The following is a 24,079-nucleotide window of genomic DNA, read 5'->3' on the forward strand; positions in this document are numbered from 1 at the left end:
GTTATTAAAAAAGCGATATATATATATATATATATATATATTAAACTAAAATATAAGTCGAGGATTTTACCATTATGTGATGATTTGAAATATAGCGAAAGTATATAAATCTTTTATGTACTTATTTTCGAACCGCTGTCCACACGTATTGAAACTAAGTTAAATAATATATTTATCTACATGTGTATGTATTTTGTTTCAAAATTGAAACAAATAATAAATATTAATATGCTCACAGGTTTCTGCTATTATTTTAGCAAGCAGCGTCAAACAGTCTGGCTCAACTCATATATGAAAAATAATTGCAGAATTTAATATGTACTCGTTCATACATATTTCACAACAAAAGTACAACGCACGATGTAAATAAAAAAGTGTAGTATATACACAAATAAAAAATTTGTTGAAAAATTGTTAGCAAATACATAGTAAAAATATGTAAAATAGTGGATTATAATGTATAGTGTAAGTCCTTAATTTTTTACATTTTTGGGTATAAACCACACAGAGAACTTATGGTAAATACATTTATATTTTTAATAGAAAAATATTAAACAAGGAGATTAGAAAATTAAAAAATTTAAAACTTAATATAAAACAAAGAGGCGCGAAAAATTAAGCATAATAAAATTGGCAGCTTTGCTACTCATATTTCATATTTCATATTTCATATCTCATATCTACAAGAGCTGCTTAACAGCAACTTCTAGTAAGCAAACATCATTAGCACAACAAAAATATAGCAGCCACTTGTCATAGTAAAAGTTGAGACAACAACAAATTATCGAAGAATGTTCGCCGTACTCGCATTTGCTGCAAAAGCTCTTGAGAGTGTGCAAAGAACACAAGGAACGAATAAAACGAAAAGGGCACAAGTAGAAGTCCTGTTGGGGGTGGCTTTTGTCAATTTTTGGAGCTAAATAAAAGGAAAAGGAAAAGTAAAATTAAAAGCAAAAACAGAAACAGAAAAATACTAACAGTGTAACATGGCCAAAGAAAAGGACACAGTCATTTATGGGTAAAGGACAAAACCGAAAAAACGCAAAGAAACAAAAAATATAAAAAATATAAAAAATGAAAAATCAGACGCTTTGAATTGTTGAACGGCGAAGTTGTTTTGAACGACAACGTTCAGTCGGGAAATCAGTTGTGTATTAGATATTTGCTCGTGCCGCCGTCGTTGGCTGCTGTTTGTTGTATTGTTAAGGACTATACTTAAAATAAATATATGTAACAGATAAGATAAAAAGTTGCCCAGATATGAAGATATACATTTTGAGTTCTTTAGCTTCTCCTCTTCGCTTTAAATTATTATTATAGTTTTTTTTTTCTTGTGATAAAACAGTTTTACTTTACACTTGTAAGTCTGAGAAACAGATTTTGCAATAAAATAAAATATAAACGAATTTTCGCAATTAGTGAAAAGTGTACAAAATATTAAATAAAAAAGTAAAATTAATGAAAGAAATACAAACATAAGTGAGAAATTTAAAAAATGAAATTTTGAAATTATTTTTAAATTAAGCAACTAATTTAAGAAATATATATAAAAGAAAAAAAAATAAAAAACAAAAAAATATGTCTGACAATATTCAAAAGCCAAATGAAGCATAATTACAGGAATTTCAGCGAGACCATTTTAATACAATACCATACTACCACACCACCATACCACCATTCGCAACAGCAAGAACTTCAAACTCCACCAATTGAAAGAAATCCGCAAGCCAAATTTTTGTATATAATTTTTTGCAAATAAAAGCAAAACATAAAAACAACTCATTAAGTTAATAAGAAAGTCGTCTAAATTAAAGTAAGCACGCAAAGAACCATCGCCGAAAACAAATATTTTTTTTATTAACAATGATTTAACAAGAAAAACTAAAACTAGCATAAGCTAAATAATAATTAAACCCCACAAGTACAACAGTAACAACAACAACAACAACAACAACAACAACAACAACAACAAAAATAACCTACCAACTGCGAAGGGGCTACGGCTACAGCTACGACCACGACCACGACCACGACGACTACGACTTCAACTAACGAAAAACAACAACGCGACGGAAAAGAAGGTGCTTAGAGCTCAACGTACAACGGAAGCGTCTAAAAACGGAAGCAACTGCGGCAGTCGACAGTGAAAGGTGAAAATAAAGCATTTAGTTGTTTGAAAGGTAAAAAATCAGCATGAAAATTTTAGAATATTCGCTAAAAAGTACAATAGAAAAAATAAAAAAATGTAAACCATATTAATAAAATGTTGTTGAGGAATTTCTAATTGCAAATAAAGTTTTCCTGTTCCCTTTTCCCTTTGTTAACGTTACATGGCCGTTAAGAACGCACACTTGAGGTTCGTTACATTACAATATACTATTGTCGCGTTTCGTTTAATAATTTGATTTTCTCTTGCATGTGCTCGTATAGTTAATTTATATATGCTTACAGATTTGTAGAAGTGGGCGTGTGTTATTTAAATGGACATATTATTTGAGAAAAAATCCTTTGAACAAACTAGAACAATTTCCTGTAAGATTGGCATTGTTAATCAAGTGAGAAATTGCTGTAGGTTATTTTTTAAATTGTCTGGGTGGAGTTAGGTGGTTAACCAGATAGCATATTTTTATATGTTAAGATAATATACTATAATAATACATATATACTAGCTCAAACTGTTAGAGTAAAGAAAATATAATAAAAACTTAGTACAATAACGCCAGAAACTGATAAAGAATGAAAAGTACTGGAACTATACTAGAACTATAAATTTTGTGCTGAAAAACAATTCGTTAATCTAACACAGTAGATATTTTAATTCTATTATTTTTATCGATGAATTTTTATTCTGCAAATATATTAGGATTTGCTCTAGTTGATCTGTGTGTGCTGAGAATGTAGAACTCCCATAACCAGTTTTTAGGTATTAAAATAAATTGTTTAATAATCACTTACTCCTAAATATTGTTTATTGTTTATTCTGAATTGAGAGAAAGCAATATAAGAAAATAAAGTTAAAAAACAAAAAAAAAAATAATAGTAAAATAAATAAACTTTATAAATTTTTGTTTCAACATTTCATTGTTGTAGGCTTTTACAACATCCTAAATATACACATACTGTATATATTTAGGATGTTTAATATCAAAAGAACCTTTATAATAATTAGTTAGTCAATAAATTACAATAAAATTTTATAAAATACAATTCCTAGAATAGTATCAAACATTCTGTAGAGTCTCCAAGCTTTTAAAAAGGCAATCATTTTCCTTTATTACTTTAAAATATTTTTCATATATTTTCATATATCGTTCTATTTCATTTTCGAAATAGATGAAAACAGAATATATTTCATTATCCTTTAAGTCTAGTTAGCAGTTATTTAAAATTATTTCCAAAATCGTTGTAATATATAAATACAGCAAGTAAAATTGTTAATAAAAACTTTCATAGCAAAAGTAACAAAACTCCAGCAAAAATATGCGAACATAAAAAGTCAAGAATACGGCTTTGGATCAGTTGGTTAAGGTGCGCTGATTCTGAGCTTCATATTTGGCAGGACCCGAGTTCGATCCCTGGTACTTGCAGTCTCAAAAAATAATTATTGACGAATAATTAAATATAAGAATTATTTCCAAGACCACTCGAAACAGCTGTATGGTCAGCCAAAAATTCAATTAATTAAAATAATTTAAAAAAATAAATTTTTGTTGTTGTTTCACTTCTGTTCGAAAACCTCTTTATACAAAATTATTTACTAAATATCATATAGTAAATATTCATTTATTCTCGATTCAATTAATCGAATGTTACAAAAATATTTACGGCTTATAATAATTGTGTCCGTTGTGTTATCACTGCTAGCGGACTGTTGGAGTTTTGAATAGAGATCCAATCTTAAAATTTTTGTGGAAAACCAATTTCGATTAGACTTTGAATGAAGCGCAACATTTTAAGCTTCTCCTTATAGTCCACAACTTTAATAGATGTTATCGAATGGGGCTCCAACCCGGTTGGGTAATAAGTGAGGTATTTAAAATGTTTTTTTGATACCTAATCTTATGATTGAAATAATTACACCACCAAGTTAATTCAGTAGGAAAGTAGAATATCCAAAAAATATTCAAAAATATATTAATATTTATTTAAGTACCTACAGCTGTTTCTAATATAGATGGAATATCGTGTGTTTCAATTCTTCTCCTATATCCAAAACGTCATCAATGGTAAAGTCAAGCGATCTTGTGTGGTGTGTTAATTATTATATTTATATTGATGGTGCCATTGGTATTAGATCTAAATGATACTAGGACAATAAAACTAAGTAGTCTTTTTGATCTGGAAGTAGGACGACAGTTTTCTTAGCAGATAAACTTCTTTGAGAAATGTATCGACTTTTGCAGTCACAGTCAAGTAGCACTTGAAGGTCTCCTTAACTTCTCAAGTTTTTGAAAAAAGATCAGTGAATGTAATATGAAGTTGCAAAATGCAAAATATAATTAATAACCTTTTCTATGGGTTTCTCTTCATTGTAGTGTTATTTATAAGTAATGTATTGGCTGATAATAGGTATCATTAAGGCTCTGCTTTAACACTTATATAATGCCAGAACCAATTTTTGACATTAGCTCTGCAGAGCTCCTACGTAGGGTTAACGACGTTGTGAACTCTGCTTGCGAAAAAGGGTGGTCCGATATGGAAACCTGCAAGGTAACAAACCGCTTTGTAAAAGAAGCTAACAGTGGACTGATGAAATTACTGATGCAATTAAAAAGAAGGACCTCAGAATACTAATTGTTGACATCACAGGCTTTAAAACAGGTGGGCACCATAAAGATGTGGAAAAAAAAAAGAGCACTTTGTCTTTTATTGTCGAGCATTTATAAAAATGACATTGAGATTGTTGGTTTATGATGTTTTATCATGAATAATCCTTATGCACTTTATGATCTTCTTAGATTCATTAAAAAATTGAGTAAATTCAATAAGAGTAGCCTAATCTTTAGGCTACAAAGATCCAAGATACTTAAATCTTTCTTTTAGGTTCGGGCGCAATAGTCAATTGGCTGAGTACTTTGGTTTAATTTTGCTCTGCACTCAAGAAAAAAAATACTTGTAGAAATCAAATCAAAATAGAAGTGAATAAAGTATAGAACTTCAAAGTTCTAGTTAGTTTTCTATAAATTTATTAAATAAAAAGTCAATTCGTAAAATGTATTTAATTTTGAAAACATTAGTTTATTCTCTAATATGTAAATATACACTTCATTATGTTAAAGTAGGCTGTAAAAGGAGAATGTTAAGCTGTAAAAAAAAGCAAATTTGTATGGATCTAGTCAGTCGTTTTTCATAAACGGACAGGAACAGATGAGAATCACTTTGTGCCTGGACTATAAGGTGAATACATAAGAACTACTTAACCAAGCTTATGGAGCTTTTAGCGAGTCATTTTCGATGTGTGTAGCTTGACGTTGTTCTGATGAAACACAATTCCTCTCCTATTGACCAAAGCTGTCTTTTTCTGAACGATTGCTTCCTTCAGACGGTCGAGTTGTTGACAGTACAGTTCCAAGTTAAGAGTTTTGCCGTAGGAGAGCAGCTCATAGTAAATGATTCCCTGCCAATCCTATCGATCCCACAAAACACACAGCAAAACCTTCCTGGTCGTCAATCCTGGCTTGGCTACCGTTTCAGCCGGCTGACTGCGATTTGATTACGACGGTTTTTGCTTGACCGTTTTCAGTTGTTGTGAGTGATACAACACCACTTCAGAAACAGGTCGATTTTATTACGATTAAGCAGCGATTTGCAAATGGAAGTTTGGTCCATTCGATTTTTTTTGCATTAACTAGCTTGTGTTTACGCCTTTATCAAAGAAAAACTGTGAAATATGGCATATTTTCTCTTTGTTAGTGTCCATCAACTGAGTCAACTGAGTCAATTCTCAAACAGTCAAAAGTTTTTAGTACAAAATCATATCTTTCTAATGTCATGTAACGTAACCCGATACAAAGCTGGATACAGATAACTAAACCCATCTATTAAATGGGTTTGGATTTCTTTTTATTACATCTAATAATTAAACTAACCAATTATAATTTCTGTTGTTAGCTTTCAGTACCATTCTCTCTGTAGAAACATTATTATTTATATGCATTTTTTAATTTCTTTTTTCTTGTATATGTAAAGTTTTTGTTTGTATTATAGACTTTTTTGACAGCTAATATCTGTACAAGTATTTTTATGAGATCGCTGAAAGTGAGTCGAAAAATTTGTTCAGTTTTATATTACGTATAGTAATTTCTAATTTTATAGTAATTCTAATTATTATTTAATTTCAAATCAATTACTAAAACAAATCCAAATACTAACTGCACTAAACTAGATGAAGAAGTGGGACATTGGTTTTCCACAATTCTCAACTAGATCAATTTAATTGATCTATTTCAATGTATCAATTAAAAAGGATTACAGAGCAATACTTAACTTCATTTAAATCGAAAACGCAGTACAGTAGAGTATAATTACTTTTGATTTACAAGTATGAAAAATTATTGATGTGCATAGAAAAATGTGTTCCTGTCATATAATAAAATTCAATGTATTGTATTGTGTATATGTAGACTTTTATTTAAAACGAATTTGACAAATTCCTTCAAGTACCTTAAGAAAAAAATGCTTGAAATATGAATATACTACCGTATATAACACATACTTATTGTAAAAAATGCAATAAGGTTTTTAAAAAAAAACTTTACATGGTAGTGATATCTTTTGTTTTGTAAGGAAAACAAGCACAACGGCAAAACATTGATTCTTATCATTAAACTACAGATATTACATGTCTAGTATATATTGTAATATGAATAACATCAATGAATAAGGCAAAAATAAAAAAAGAAAAACAAATCATCATTTATTGAATTTATTTATTAGTGTATAGTTCATAGGGGTCCTATACGTATAAATCTGAAGAATATACAGCTTCGAGCAAAATCTGTAAAAACTTTGTAAATTACTACAAATACTTTCTAATTTTTTTTACGATATATTAGCTTTTTGAATTGAACTTTAAACATTTCACCAACTTAGGCTGTCCGATTTATTGTAATTTCTTTAAAAGAGTATCCAAGCTGATTCTGTTAGAATGCTTTAAATTTTTGCTTAACTTTTTGCGACCAGTAACGAGGCGTCAGCTTTTTGGCAAGGTGTTCACAATTTGATCAAAACAGAATTCCAACTATAACGTATTCCCTTTACTTCTAAGTTTTGTCCTTTCCACAAGCAAATAGCATTGAAGACCAACAAAACAATTTATTTAAATGTTCGCAGCCAGTGATCCACTGGATTTTATTTACCATAAAGCTGTAGCTGTAGGAAAACGACGACTTACCACAGGTTTCGACATTTTTACATCAGGTACCAAATTCTTCATATCTGGAGTTGGTCTATTTATTTTATGAATTAAAATCTTTTTTTCAGAAGATCGTTTAAAAAAAGATATTTGAATCAAATCTTTAATTACCCATTTATCCATTTCTAAATATTATTTTTCACTTCAAATTTCTTTAATTTTTGTCTTTACTTTTACCATTTGCTAGTATAAAATTGCAATAATGACTTTGTTTTTGGTTTATTTCCAACCTCTACATAAGAGTAAGAAATTCTCATGCATTCATTTACTCTTTTACTTTGTATTTACTATGAGCGGTTCAGTTTTTTTACTGAACCATTTGCCCATATAAAACAGCAACCGTGACTTTGATTGTATTTGCACGCTTTGTATAAATTTATGGTTCAGTTTAGTCAAATGTAAAGCGATTTTCGATCAGTCATTTCTTTTCTCTTTTGTATTTCCTTTGCATAACATTAGAGGTTCACTTTTTTTATTGAACCGCTTGCACGCACTAATTTCAGAGTTATGATTATTTTACGTACATATTTTGGGGGCTTGTTTTCTCTTTTATTTTTATATTTGTTTGTATGTTTTATGTTTATTCAATACTGAATATAGTCCCAATGTGAATGTTATTTCATTTGCTTGCTTTGTAAGCAGCGCGGTGCAGTTTTTATTCTGAATCTTAGTATATTTTAAGAGGAATGTGTTTTCTCTTTTATTAATTATAAGTAATGTTGGGTGTAACTAACATATGTGTGATTTTGTTTGTATTGTACGTTTTGTGTTTATGTTAATCTGTTTGGAAAAGCTATTATAAAAAATGTTAAGTAACAACATAGCGAGATTATTTACCTAATAAAAAAAAAATCTAAAAAGGAAGCTTTGTTAAGGTGTTCAGTGAACATTCTGAACCATTCGACGCCTCGCCTCTGAGTGCGACTATATGTTGAATGTTAATGAAAGTTAATGAACTTAAAACAAATTTAATTTTTGTTTCTTTTCTGATTAGGTTTCTTAAAAGTTAAACATTACAAAAAACTATTTTTAAATAGAAGAATTTGGGTGTTACCTATGCATAAATACTGTTTCTACAGAATATATGCTGAATTGTATAGAACATATAATATAACACAGCTCTTTCATAAATTCTAGAACAATATAGCAAGTCAATAACAAAAGCAAGTGCGTTGTTGGGTCTTGACGTAATTCTGCGTATCAAACTTGAAAACTTGACAGGAAACGTGTTCAACCCTTGGTGCTTGCAGTCTAAAAATTATATACGATCAATTAGTTAGAAAAAAGTATTTCCAAAGATCACTGATGACCGATATTTGGTAATACTTGAAGCATTTGCATGGCCAGTCAAAAATTCAATTAATTAAAAAGTAAACTTTTATTAATTATAATTTATTATGCCCGTATTTCGCATAGAAAAACTATTTTTGCTTAATTTTTGTATATTCTACTCAAATTAATTTAACGTTTAAAGAGTGAATTCTCTTAAAAATCGAAAAAAATGTGGATCAATCTCACAATTCGTTTTTATGAGAAAGCTATTATCAATAAACAAATGCTACTTGTATTTATCAAATTTAATAAAGTTTTTTACTGTAAAGAAAAATTCCTTATATATAAGTCATTAGTCGTCAGAAAAAATTAGATTTGTTTCTTTAATTATGTGGTATGTAAATATGTAAATATGCATTTTTCGAGAATCGGACGATATTGATCTTTGATCCTTACTATTGTTCGGAGGGCAGTTAGCTTTTATGTGATGTCAATACGTCCAGCATTGAGTTAATGCTATGTTATGCACTTCAATAAGATGTTGAAATCGTTATTCCGACGTTGACTCGGACAATACAGTATTCATTAATAAAAACCGTATGCACTCAAGAATAATAAACGTTGACATTAAGATCGGAAACGGAAAGATTGGTGATACATCATTCCACTTTTCTGTCTTCATGATAAAATATATTCTTTCGAGCTTTTGAAACGCTTAAGAATTGTATGGAAATTTTTATGCATGGAACTTTGAATACTACTTAAGTCTTTAAACAATTTAATGTTTGTAATGTAATTAAGAGCTTCAGCTAATTTACAATTAAGATTTGAAAACAGTAATCACAGTTTTTTTTAATGTTTTTATTTAGTTGTCTGAAAATGTTTATTTGATGTTTACAAATCATAAATAAATAAATTATGTTATTGAAAGATCCTAGTCTCTGATGATGATGGATTGGTAAATAGATAAGATATTTAGTATGTTATATATAACATATGTAACTGTGTTAAATATTATGTTTTTATTATTTATATAACTATAAATGTATAAATAGTACGAAATACGAAAAATGCACATTAAATTATTCTACTTATATTCGAAATATTTCGATTTATTTACAAAAATAATTTCGAAATTATTGGCGAAGTTTTTATTACTATGGCTAAAAATAAATCCGCCAAACGAAATTTTTGCGCTTGCCTAAGCAATGAATTTAGGTGAGTTCGGCCAGACCAAAAATGCCAAAAAGGAAAAATATCCTTACTAAGCTAAATTTATTTCTTTGTCTAATACGTTACACCTTAAAATAAATCATTGTCATTTCCGTCTTAGCCCCACATTCATAGTACACACCAGAATAATGAGAAGAAAATTTTTGTTCATGTACTCGTATATCTAACATATAGCGTATATATTTAATGCAGAGTTCGTTGGAAGGACTTCGTCTTAATTTTTTTGATTGGCTAATTTATGGGCAATTTTAAGCTATTGGCCAACAACTTAATCTAACGTTACAATTTTGGCAAAACATCATTTTGGTTGATGTTGTGAAAGTGTTTTCAACGTCAAAAAATTAAAGTGGATAAAACATCTCAATGAATATTGGCGTTGATTTATGAATGTCTTGGCGATATCATTGCCAAAAATTAAAGCAAAAAATGCCCAATTGGATAATTGTGAAGCTCTCGGTTGTTTCCGCAATTTGATACCAAAAATGCGGTTTCGATATGGTCTCGGTAGACTGTATGTTTGCGATTATAATAAATTGCATGGTATGTATTGCATGTATGTGTGCACGAGTACGAGTATATATGTAATACATACTTTTTTGTTTAGTATTGATAGATAGAATATAGATAATTTACTGCTTTTAATGTACTACTATGCCCATGAAATAGATTGCATGACTGCATGCAATCCATGTCCTTCGCATTAAAAACAAACACAAAAAACTCATTTGTAAGGCAAAAAAAAAAAAATTAAAAAAAGCATTGCAAGGCTGTAATTTTACTGTCGTACACAGCAGTTGCAATACGCCTGTCATATAAAACTTTTTGCTTCCTATATCATATAAGTGATTATATTTATTTTGCTCTTCAAAGTTGGTACCTATTTAAAAAGGAAAAAGATACATATCAGTAAGTGTGACATTAAGTTTTTTTAAAACAATTTGGCAGAGTACTTTGGAGCCATAAAATTCTTGACTTATGAGCTTGAAACTTTTTTAATATATTATAACTCACACTTCCTAAATATTATTATTCTTATTATTTTAACATAAAAATGTATAATCAGCTATAAAGATGTTGACACGCAAGCTTTAAAAGAATTTTAATATACAAACGCAAATAAATTAAGTACATATTGTATTAAGTTTAGTCGGGATATATTTCAATTTAAATGTACTACGAAATTCCTGAAAACTATTAGTAGTTGTGAAAATGTGAGCCCAACTGCACTTTACGCAGAAAATACAATATATATATTAAGTTTTTTAGTTAATTTTGAACAAAATAGAACAAAGAACAAAACACTTTCAAGCTAAAATTTGCGATGTCAAGAGATATGTTTATTTTAACCAAACCTTTTAAGGCAAAAATAAAGAAAGATACAAATATTGAAATTTCGTCACATTGTTTTAATACATTATTTTAAAAAACGGCATGTCTTTACTGCGAAAGGAAACTAACGAACTTTTAAATGACTTAGTAAGTACCATATGAATAATATTATTTTAAGTCAAAACAATCGCGGTACCTCCAGTTTCGGTACAGTGCAACTAAAAATATTTATAATGGTTTTTTATATATTTTTTAATCTGGCTGTAGGTCCCTTCTTATTAAATAATTCAACGTTTAATATTTTTTATTGTACTCTATATTTCTATTCTCCTTAAGAGTCAATATCAGAATTACGATCTACTATAGGTTAATATTATTAATACTACATACACATCAACCTCTTTGTTCTATCGCTATATTGCACGATCATCAGAATTTTTATTGTACTATGTATTTCACTCTCCTTGAGAGTCATCATCAGATTACGATCTACTATAGTTAATATTATTAAAACTACATACACATCATACTCTTTGTTCTATCGCTAATTCACGATCATCAGAATTTTTATTGTACTATGTATTTCGACTCTCCTTGAGAGTCCTCATCAGGATTACGATCTACTATAAGTTAATATTATTAAAACTACATACACATCATCCTCTTTGTTCTATCGCTATATTGCACGATCATCAGAATTTTTATTGCACTATGTATTTCGACTCTCCTTGAGAGTCCTCATCAGGATTACGATCTACTATAAGTTAATATTATTAAAACTACATACACATCATCCTCTTTGTTCTATCGTCTATATTACACGATCATCAGGACTACGATATACTAAAAGTGAATATTATTAAAACTACATATACGCCAAAGAGGATGACGTATGTGTAGTTATCGTAGATCGTAATTCTGACGATGACTTTCAAGGAGAGTCGAAATATAGCGTACAGTAAAAAGTATTAAACGTTGAATTATTTAACAAGAAGAGACCTACAGCCAGATTAAAAAATATATAAAAAACCATTTTAATAAACAGATCCATAAATAAATTCAAAAAATGTTATAGTAAAAATATTTATGCTAAAGCAACTACCATATAAACTGCATTTTGATGCAATCTGTGAATCTATATGAATCTAATTATGAGTCTGCATATGAGTAGCAACTTTGCTCTTCTATAAAAATTTCCTAGAATTAATATTAGATTTCTGCAAATTATTTTATGATATTTAAAGTAAATGGATCGTTTCTTCAAAAACAAAAACTTGTACTACAATATTAATAAATGCTAAGCAATTTAATATAAGATTAAATACAACTAAACACAACAACCAATTAGTAAGAAACATAAGAAACTATAATTATATTTATGATAATTGAAGAATATACATGGTATTGAAGAACATTGATATCTTTCTTTATTAAGCTCCTACACATTTTAGTTTAAATAATTGGAAACTACATCGTAATAAATTGCTTTTTATTGTAGTGTTTCTAACCGCTATACAGTTTCATTTCATTTTTAAATAAATAGAAGAGAATTGAATAAATATGCTGTCTTTTAGTAATGTCAGTAATAATATTTATTATACTCGTATTTATATGGGACCACATCAATTTAGATCAGTTTATTTGTAATCTTATACCATGTAGTGTGATTACATTTCCAAGCATTGCTAGAAATTAATTTCTATTTCTAGTACAGATCAGAATTTTGTTTGTTGCCACTCTGACATTAAACTATTATATATTGTATATCTGTAAGGGCAAAGCAAATTTAACTGTGAAATTGTTAGAAATGTTAGTATATATCTTCTAAATTTTGTATGTTGATCCTTTTTTTTCGAGTCAGCGCAACTGGGCACTTTTACTCTTTGATAGCTGGGGGTACTGCAGGGTCCCACCCATCTCATTGACTAATTTATGTATTCCTTATAAGCTTCATGATTATTCAGTGATTGATCTAAGATCTGCGTACCTCCCCGTGCGGAGAGTGATTACTCTAAGATTAGATGGTGGTAAGTAGGATAGCCTGTCAATTTTCGCATATAACTTCAGGGCTCTGCCCCTTATGTATTTTTTGATCGGGTCTATTCTAAGGTATTATAAGATATTTTTTTTTGTAACATCCTTTATTGGATATGAGTAGTACAATCTTAACTATTTGTTAATTTATTATTACTATTGCTGAATTGTACTTAATAGATAATAAGTAATTCGTGTGCGGATTTACTGAACCAGTGTTCAGTTCCCATACAAATAATTTATAATACAATTTTATTTATGTTATTATGTTAGCCTTCTCTTATAAGATATGTATTAGTAACCATTCCACTAAAGTGGATGTGTACTTTATATAGCACGGTCGCATTCATCTGTTTTAGTAAAGTTTTCACGAACTTTGATTTGGCTTTCAAGTACAGTAAATTAAACTCTATTTTTTGCTTAAGAAAATGCAGCATGCTTAAGTCAAGTTAAGTCTTACGCTAACTTTAAGGACCTTGATATTTATGAATAGAAAATGCAAATTTACAAAATTTTATTTTTGTGTATTTGCTTATTTAACCATTGAAAGTTATTTTCTTATTTTTAAAAATGAAAAAAACTTGGACATTTCTTTTCGTTTCGTTTTTCGATACAAAGTGTGTAAGCCATTTTTGCTGATTTTCCGTTCAAACGAAACGCAGAGCAGCTGTTGATTTCCGTTCAAAACTCGTAAATGCAAGGACTTCGAATTTTAAAATTCAAATTAAGATTTGACATTTATTTGCAGTTTGTTGTTAATTTCCTGAAGTAATATAATTTTGCTTTTTGCATTTTTTTTAATTGCAGTCACAATGTATCACATTGTCAAAATACTTTTGCAGTCCCGATAATAACGAACACACCCCACAAATCGACGGAACAATACAGTTAACAGTGCAAATTTCTGTTGCTGAACATATGCAATGCAATGCTGTTAATAAGTAATTGAAATATATTTTTTCGTATTTAGTATTTAATATAAATTTGAAACGAATTTACAATTACCAACATAGCCAATGGTCGTTATCCGAAGCTTAAACTCTTTTGGATATATTGTATAGCAGCAATATTGAAGGCAACGCAATAATAGTCCGCACTTTTACTAAGTTGCATTCAAAGTAAAATTGAACTAAAATTGCAATAGTATGGCTTCGCCACCGGAAAGTCCTATCGAAGAGGTAGTCTACGAATTAGAACACACAAGAGTGCCTAAGCCAATTCCAGTAGCACTGGAAGATTTATGCAGACAAACAAAATTTACGAAACAGGAAATACGCGTGATGTACCGAGGCTTCAAAACTGTGAGTAAAGACGAAGTAAACATGCTTTGTTTTATAAGATGGTCCATAATTTTCATTTACTTTTTAAAGGAATGTCCTGAGGGTGTAGTACATGAAGATGGATTTAAGGATATTTACGCCAAATTCTTTCCACATGGCAGTAAGTACACAAAAATGTTATTTATCAGTATTAAATTTCGTAGTTAAAACTAATCATTTTTTAGTTTTTGAAACTTTTATTTAATTTTTCTTACTTGTCTCAATTTTAGACTCTAGTCTATATGCTCATTATGTGTTCAAAGCATTTGATGTTAATTCTAATGGCGCTATTAGTTTTCGGGTAAGCAACTGCTTCACGCACAATAATATTTTATTATATTGTCAGTTGACAAGGATTCACGAATACAATAACTATTGTGCTTTGCAGGATTTACTAGTTACCTTGTCTACGCTGCTAAGAGGTTCAGTGTATGAACGATTGCGATGGACTTTTAAATTATATGATCTCAATGGTGATGGACGCATAAGTCGTGGCGAGTTAGGAGAAATCGTTATGGCAATACACGAATTAATGGGCCGAAGGCCACATCAACCAGAAGATGATAGAAAAGCAAGAGATCAGGTATGAATACTGGTAGTATAAAAATGAAAATATGTATATGAGAAGAAATGGAGAAAAAACATAACAAGCAACTATTTCATAAAAAGTGATTTTAAAGTACTATATTAATTACAAAAATTTTGAAAAAATTGAAAAGGTTTAAATATTAGAGAATGATAAAAAGATAAAAATATGTTTCTGTTGAAGAGATGTCTTCGCCCTAAAATATTCGACTTATGTCTAATATAATCTATGGATGTTTTCAATACTCATCGTACAGTATTTTTTATTTTAATTAATTCTTTTTATTGAAATAAAAATAAAATGAAAAGCAAAATTCATTGCTAGTTGTTTAAAGATGACTATTGTAGATAATTGAAATCTTCGAAAAATAAATAATAATTTTTGTTTTAATTAACTATCAATTAGTCCGTTTCACAATAAAAAATTCACTCATGAGAAAGCTTTATGTATCCCATAAGTTATCGATTAAAAATTGAACCTTGTTGATGGGTGCATGATTATTGTAAGTATAATATACTGGCTTTTAATATACTGGTATTAATCGGCTTGATCTACATTGCTCTTGCGTATCCAGAACCCACGTGATTTGCAGTAGTTATTTCAGTTAACTCAGATAAGTTCGCTGCTTCGGTTGTGAGATTACTGTCTCTACATATAAGAAATTTGTTTCTGTTGCATTTTGTGTGGTCTGTTGCAAGCTTGATGTTCAACGCGTCAATCAAACAGCCGTGATAAGGAATTTATTTTGACGTATAATCGTAAATATGACATGATTTTCAGTTTTTCAACTATCCATTTACAATAGAGTCCAATTGTTTTCCATATAGCAATCAGTAGTGTTGAATTGTACATGCTAATTGAAGAAACCACGGAGGTACATAGTTTTGTATTGTAGGATGCGCTTTTAAGTCTTTTAAGTCAAGGTCGATCAATTTGGCGTATTCAATGCATTGTACAATTGTCAATTTGAATTTATTTGTTCGCTTTTGATAATATGCATTTAGAACATCTTTAAGTTATAATGCATCATTGCTGCACAGTAGTTTCTCTCGTTGTGAGATTATAAGTTGTTGTCTTGATTCGATTTGATAAGCTGACAACGCAGTTTCTATCAAAAAATTTAGTCGCAGAGTTGAATTTACAAACAAAAGATCCGTCATAGACCAAATTTCCAAATATATAGCAAGTTGCTTAAACATAACGTATACTCTTATGCGATCAAAGATTTTTGCAAAATGATTTTTACTAAAAGGTGTGGAGGGTACCACAAAACTTTTTAGGGGTGATTTTTTGATAATTTCACCTATTAATCCGAGTAAATGAGTCAGATTCAAATAAGCTTTCTACAATAAAACTTTTTATGATATTAAAATTACTATGATACCATAAAATTACCAGTTTTTTCGTTTGACATAATTTTTTTTTAATATATCGATCTGGTTAATATGAATGTGTGGTATTTTAGAAAGAAATATATTTCAATAAAGAGAATATTAAATACGAGTATCTAAATAAATAATTAAGAAATTAAAAAAAAAAGAGAAAGGAAGTTATAACCTAAAAATTAGATATAGAAAAAATGTGAAATTATCGGTGTCAACTTAATTTTGAGTGCCTTTATAGTGTTATAAAGCTATAATTATTAATGAAATTGAAAATCAAGAAATTAAATTGACTTTGTTGCCAAATTTTAAACAGATAAAAAACCGAAACTAATTCTAAACAAATCTGATTCTATATAAATGATTTGAATTTGATTGCTATATTCCTATTAATCCGATACCACGCGAATTTCCGATTGGGAAATTAATACATAAATAGGTACAAGGTCTAAAACATGGTACAAACGTTAAATATAATATGAATACAAATTTTCTTCTCATATTAATATTTTTAGTTGCAATTTTTTAAAAAGCATTAATATAAAATTTATTTTAAGGTTGATCGAGTTTTTCGAAAACTTGATTTAAACCAGGACGGTATTATAACAATTGAAGAATTTTTAGAAGCATGCCTTAAGGATGACCTCGTTACCAGATCATTACAAATGTTTGATAATGACCTTTGATGACCCGCAAATGAGCAAGAAATACGTAATACTAATAGAAACGTAATATCGCTAATAGATCTCTAAATTGTTATAAGTAGGTAAGTTGAGTAATTTTAATATATTAAATTATTTTTTAACATAAATAATAATAAAAATTAATTTGTTTAATACAAACTCTTAGGCAGCTACAGTTTAAAAATTTATGAAATATGTAAGCTAAAAATAAAATAATAAAATTACTTAAATGAGTTTAAGTTATGAATTTAATCCTGCCGTCAAAGCGAATTGGAGTTATTATTAAATAAAATGATTAAATAAGTTAGCAAAATATTCAACTTAAAAAATAAATTAATTATATTTAAGTAAATTAAATAAGAATAACAAAACAATTGCAAAACTAAACCACCAAAGAAATAAAGAAAAACTTAATTAATTTATATAATTTAATTAAATTAACAATGGTTAACAAATAAATACATTTGGAAAGGAATTGCTAAAATATTTACAACTTTAAGGCTATAAGAGAAAAATATAAATTAGAATACGCCGAAATGATTTACTTTATCAGCACAAAATATGTATAAATATAAAATATAAATATTATTAAGATTTCATATATATATTATTACCTGTAATTATTTACCAATATTAACATTTTAATTATACACATATTTTTCGTCTTATATGTTATAGTTCTTTTTCTTTACTTGAATTATTTTATAAAAATGCGTTTTTTATATTAGTATTAGTTAAAAAAATTATTTTTAATATAAACCAGCATTTGAGATATATTAATTTATTAATATATTAACAGTTGTTTAGATTTGGCATCCTTCAGGGGAATTACTTTTTTGTATGATCAACACTTGTATATGTCTCCCTTATATGTTTGAATTTTGGTATTATATATTATGAATCGTTTATAAACATCCGGATATCGGCGTATATATCGTTACCAGTATGTACATAATATATTTACATATTGATTTGAGTATATATTTATAATATTGTATACCATTATACAAAATTCAAGCTTTGAAAATTCATTTAGGACAATATTATAATTTTTAAACTTGAATAGTTTTTGTGTTTTTTTAATTGATGCTATCACTGAATAAAAAAGTATGATACAGTTATAGATGACAATTTATGGTACGATCTTTTTATATCTTATCCGTGATTATTTTTCTTTGAATACACAAAGTATTTTCAAAGGGTATTTAATAGATTTGCTCCTTTTTTATATAGATTAAATTGTGAACGGAGCAAATTATATGTTTGGTTTTCTTATATTTCAATATTTTAATTATGTAAAACGTTATGTATGCTACCAAAAAAACAAACGAAATTTACACTTAAGTATGGCTAAATAGGTTAGGTTAGGTTATACCGGCGATCTCTAATGGATCCACTTAGACCTATTGGCCCATTGTATATATAGCCCATTACCGTATATATAGGAAATATTCAGGGTTTAAAACCACCTAGAACCTTTGTCGAAGCCTAAAATGCTATTTAGTGTCAGGTCTTGTAATTGGTCAATATTCTCAAGAAAGGGGACTCCTAAAGTATTGAGTAGCCGCCGTGCACGAGCTGAATAAAAACATAATAGATGAGAGGCATCCTCATGTCTTTCCCACAGCTGCGACAGATTTTATTGAAAGGGAAACCTAATCTTCTAGCGTAGTTCCCTAGTTTACAGTGATTTGTAAGTAAACCTACCAAAAGACTGATAACTCTACGGGGTATCTTAATGAAAATTTTGAATTCCCTTTTATAGGAATATGGCCAGATTGTACGGCTTAATATATACAGAAAAAATTTGAAACAGACTTAATTTATGCCGCCCAATTCTTTCGTTCCTTTTTGGAAAATGCTTAAATGGCACTATATTAATCAAAAGAGTTAAATTTTTTTATTATTGGCGCATAAAAATAAAACTCGCAATTCATTTGTGGAATATTGTGGCAACACTAACAAATTATATGAATTCATTGCATATAATTTGCTTGAATTCATTTTGTTCGCACGAAAAGTAAGTTTTTTTTAGGTTATGTGCGATAGCTCCTATATAAAAATTAAGCGCATTACATATCGCGCTAATAATAAAACGCAACTAATATGAAATATAAAAAGAATAATTTTTCTTCTGTCAAATTATAATTTTTAATACAATTTACAGTTGAAGTTTTATCGTGTATAATTAAATTAATTAATTTTATTTTGTAAAAAACTAATTCAGTGTTAATTCAGTTATAAATAGCATATTTAAAAAAATTATCGAAGTGGTAGATAGGTCGAATGTCTTATTTTCCAATACACCTTAATTGAGTTTTTGTACACATACTCGTATATTACAATAAATTGTGAAAATGAGTGTATAAAGTTAAGTAAGAATTATTACATATAATTTATTTATATTGTGTTAAGATTTATAAATAGAATGATTAAAAGCAGGTTATGTTTATGTTTTATAGTGGTTATAAGGTGAAATAGCAGTTATAAGGCCTAGTACAGAATAGAATTATTTAATTTATATTAGTCTTGATTTGAGTTAAACATTTAAAATTATTTCAATTTATACAGATAATAATAACATATATTATTACGGATTAGAATTTTTAGTGTCTTTTATAATTATCCATAGTTGCTATAATTATATTATAGTTTCAATTATAACATAATAAACATTTGAAGTTAGATATTACTACTAAAGAGAGAAAGAGAGAAAAATGAACGTTTCATGATAAAACCGAATGCTGATTTATATTATCTATGCACAATATGTTTCTTGAAAAAAATGTTTTCTGGTCAATTATAAGATATTGATATTTATATTAAGTTAGTATGTTAAACATATTTTGATAAATAAATTATTATTATTTATTTTGCTAAACTAAACCTCTTCATTAAAAAATGATTTAACGATAAACTTATAAGAGCAAATATTTATCAATTTATGAGTTTTCACCAGTAAATAGCAAATAGCAAATAGCAAATATCTAATAAATATATATATCTATCCCCAGTGTCTATCCTCAATAAATTGTTCTATTTACAAAAAATGAAACTGTTCGAGATCACAAAAATATATAAAAAGTAATTAATAAATTTATTTATTGAAATATTATATTTAGATAGAACGATAGCCTGGGAGTGTAGCAAATCACTCATTAATGGTTGTAGTCAATGGTGTGACACTTAACAATCAGATACGCAATAATATCGCCACGGTTGCCGCTTGAAAATTTTTTCCTGTACCAAAATTGGTTTAAAAAGGTACCATTTCTGTAAAAAAAGGTCCAAAATTTTTTTGTACCTTCTTATTTTTTCGTTCTGTGTTTTTTATAGTGTTATAAATGAACAAAATATAAAATAGTGCAAAGTTGCATTTATAAAAAAAATTAATTGGAAATATCCACAATAAAGTTGGGTCGTCAAAAATGTACCATTTTTTGAACATGAGTACCAAACGCAAAAAAAAGTACCAATTTTGGTACTAAAGTACCATAAGTGGCAACCGTGAATATCGCGTTTTGAAAATATAAATGTTATCCTAACAAGATCATTGATATTAGGAGAGGATTGTCAAAAATGTCTGTTGAACTATGGGTCATAGCTGACATATGCAATATAATTCCACATACGATAGGAATAGTCACAAATAGAATAAGTCACCTCTGCTTGCCATTGCCAATCTCTCAGAGTTGACATACTTCATAAAGATAAATAGATATATTAAGACAAGTCTGATCGATTGTAGCAATTGCTTTGTGAACTATTTACCACTTAGCTGTACCTTTAGTATACTTAAAAATGATATCAAAATGCAGGGAGTAAATAGCACCCTACACTGTTTTGCTTAGAGTTGAGTTACTTAGTTGTTGAGTTACTAAGAGTAAAAGCAAAGGGTGAAAAAGGTATCTTGACTGATTCTTGTTTATTTATTGATTCAAATATTTGTAAGAGTGCATTGCAAATTATATACTTCACAAAATTACCAAAATTTAATGACATCTGTGTATAATAGAGTACTTATGGTTGTAGTGATAATAAATTTTTATGGGATAAAAAATTTTAGTATAAACAAGACAATTATAGATGGAAAAAGTGAGTTTAAAAATCTAACAATAAATTATTTATATAAATATATATATATAAATTATTATTATTTATATAAAAAGTAGAAGAAGTGCATGTGCTACTTAAATATGTAGGAATATATGTAAATTCTGATAGTCGCCCAAAGTATGTATATCGTTAGCTCTCGTGTTGGTCGTGTTGTCTTTAAACTTTTAAAAAACACTAAAATTATAAAGCTAACTATTGTTTAAACGTTAATAGTAATATTATAAGTAATATTTTTTCTATGATATAAAAAGTAAAAATGAAAGACTACGTATGACAACTGGCAGGTAGTTTACTCTATTATACTGCAAACACAAAGAAAATTAGAAATTTATTTTAAGTGTCGTGTATTTATTGTAGATTGTACATTGACATTATGGTTTTATTAACACCTTAAATAAAATTCCCATGATTTTGTCCCAAACACTAAAATCTTTTAAATGCAAATATGGAATTGTTATCACTGCCATTTACTTTTAAATTATGATGTTATACCTGTTACATGGTTGAGACATTTTAATTACGATAATAGGACATATTATATCGGTTCAGTTTCATCTTGTTTTGTTTGGCAGCATGGGAATGACTATTTTTTTTTAAAAGAGATAAACATTTTGGTCATCCATATTGTTAATAACTTAAGTCATATATTTTGATGTGAGAACTTTTATCTTAAATTTTGCCAAATTTTTTTCTAGAATCAAGATAAATTTCATATATCACAGTGATTAGTTAGTTGAGCGTAACTTTTGCAGCTTCGTTTTGTCTATAAATATAGTATATCTTCTATGATTGATATCATTAGTAGCATTGAAGTTACTTCACAAGAAATAATTATAAAGTAATAAAGTAATATGTATATAAAATTAGTTATAAAGGGTACTCACGAGGATACTGAAAGTATAAATTTACTTTTAATGCATATAATATATACTTCAAATATATATGCTAACGTTTTTTTTTTTTGTAAGGAGTTATAGAATATACTTCGTAATTAACTTAATGTAAATTCTGCATATATTATATATGCACATACTTGTGTGTAATTGGAAAAGTTAGTATTAAATGAGAAAGTTATTCGTATAAGTTTATTCATATTTCTTGCATAAGGAATAGTGTAATATTTTTAGTTATATTAATTACTAACTTAAAAAGTGGGTAACCGACCTATTTTCCATATATATAGGTATATCTTGTATATATGTTCAAAGAGTCTATATCGCAAGAACTTTCATAGCAGTCTATATAGGAGTAATCAGAGGAATGCGAGTGATTTTTTTTAACAAAACCTTTGGAGATACAATTAAAAATTTTTCAAAACATATAAAATACTTATCTCCACAACTTTAATTAATTCATTTGATTTAAATAAAATAAATGCAATGAAATAATAATTAACAAAATGTTATATTATAAAAAACATTCCAATAGAAATATTCCCCTTCACCGGGCACACAAACATTATTTGGGAACACAAGCAATCATTCATTTTCATATAACATTAATAATTTTTTATATGTTTCATAGTTCTTATGGGAGTAATTATTAAATTAAATAGAAAATATTTAAAAAAAAAAACAATTAAAATCGTTTATCTTTTTTGACGTCGTATATTATAAATGTTATTGCTATAACGTGTTCAAGCTTCCAATTGCCCGAACTGTGTTCCAATTGTAGTTATGGATAAAAAGTGTCTCGATGTGGTCAAGCCAAATGCTCGAATAACAGCAATTTTCATGTATACATAGTTTCAAAAGATTGAAAATTAAACAGCTGGGAATCACATAAATTGATAAATACATACCTTACAAAGTGCTGTTTAATTACTTAAAAGCAATTAAACTATTTTAAGCCGACTAACCACCGAATGAAAAAATATGTTAACAGTTTTTTATTTAAAGGCTCTAAAATTATACTTATATTCGCCAATGATAATGAAATAATAAATATTTTGCTATAGAGAATATTTTTAAATTGTTCATTATTAGGACGAAACTATTTACGTTGTATTCACACAGTATAGACAATCACTTCATTATTTTTTTTCCTTTTTTTCTAACACTATTAGTTAAATTTAATTTAATAATTTAATTTTGCTTACTCTTTTTCTACATATTTGTTATATTTAAAATATAGTAATTGTTAATTGAACTTCATCCTTCCATTTAAGAAACTAAACTAAAATCTTCCAAAAATTGGCAATTGTTTTAATAAATAAAAAAATGATAATGTATTTATATATATATAAAAAATTTAAACGAAGTTTAAAAATAAATTTAAAAAAAATAAATATAAAAAATGATCGTGTATTTTTAGTTGATATAATTTATAATAAATATATTTCATTGTTACAGCAATACTATTTTAGAACTATAAATTTAATATATGTCCATATCATTCTCCTTCGTTGACGTTATCTGGTTCTGAATTACTGTTGTGTTATTAAAATATGCTATATATATTAAATATATACTATTTAAATTATATATATATAAACACATATGTATATATATACATATTTTTGTGAAGAACTACGGTACATAATAAAAAAGTACTGACTTTTTGAATTTTCTGTATCTCTTTTTGAATACAAATGTGGCGATATAAACTATACAATAAATACAATAAGATTGTATCTTCGCATTTGCGAAGTCAATATGGTTACATTATACAACAGACCATATTTTTAGCACACAAACATGTAGGAGAGGTTA

The 24,079-nt window shown here is 27.9% G+C and overlaps 1 protein-coding gene across 2 annotated transcripts; it reads left to right on the forward strand.

Moving 5' to 3' along the window:
• Positions 1-1,939: 1,939 nt before the first annotated feature.
• LOC119684312 (Kv channel-interacting protein 1) lies at positions 1,940-17,330 on the forward strand. Of its 2 annotated transcripts, none has more exons than XM_038098327.1 (6): positions 1,940-2,180; positions 14,090-14,583; positions 14,653-14,722; positions 14,832-14,902; positions 14,990-15,184; positions 17,127-17,330. In XM_038098327.1, the coding sequence occupies exons 2-6, from the start codon at positions 14,428-14,430 to the stop codon at positions 17,253-17,255; spliced, it is 621 nt and encodes a 206-aa protein (XP_037954255.1). In that variant the 5' UTR covers positions 1,940-2,180; positions 14,090-14,427; the 3' UTR covers positions 17,256-17,330. The 2 variants fall into 2 exon arrangements, with proteins under 2 accessions (XP_037954255.1, XP_037954256.1); XM_038098328.1 differs by having other exon boundaries at positions 1,940-2,150.
• Positions 17,331-24,079: the final 6,749 nt, after the last annotated feature.

Source organism: Teleopsis dalmanni, chromosome 2 (assembly GCF_002237135.1).
Source record: "Teleopsis dalmanni isolate 2A chromosome 2, ASM223713v2, whole genome shotgun sequence".
In the NCBI taxonomy this organism is placed as follows: domain Eukaryota; kingdom Metazoa; phylum Arthropoda; class Insecta; order Diptera; family Diopsidae; genus Teleopsis; species Teleopsis dalmanni.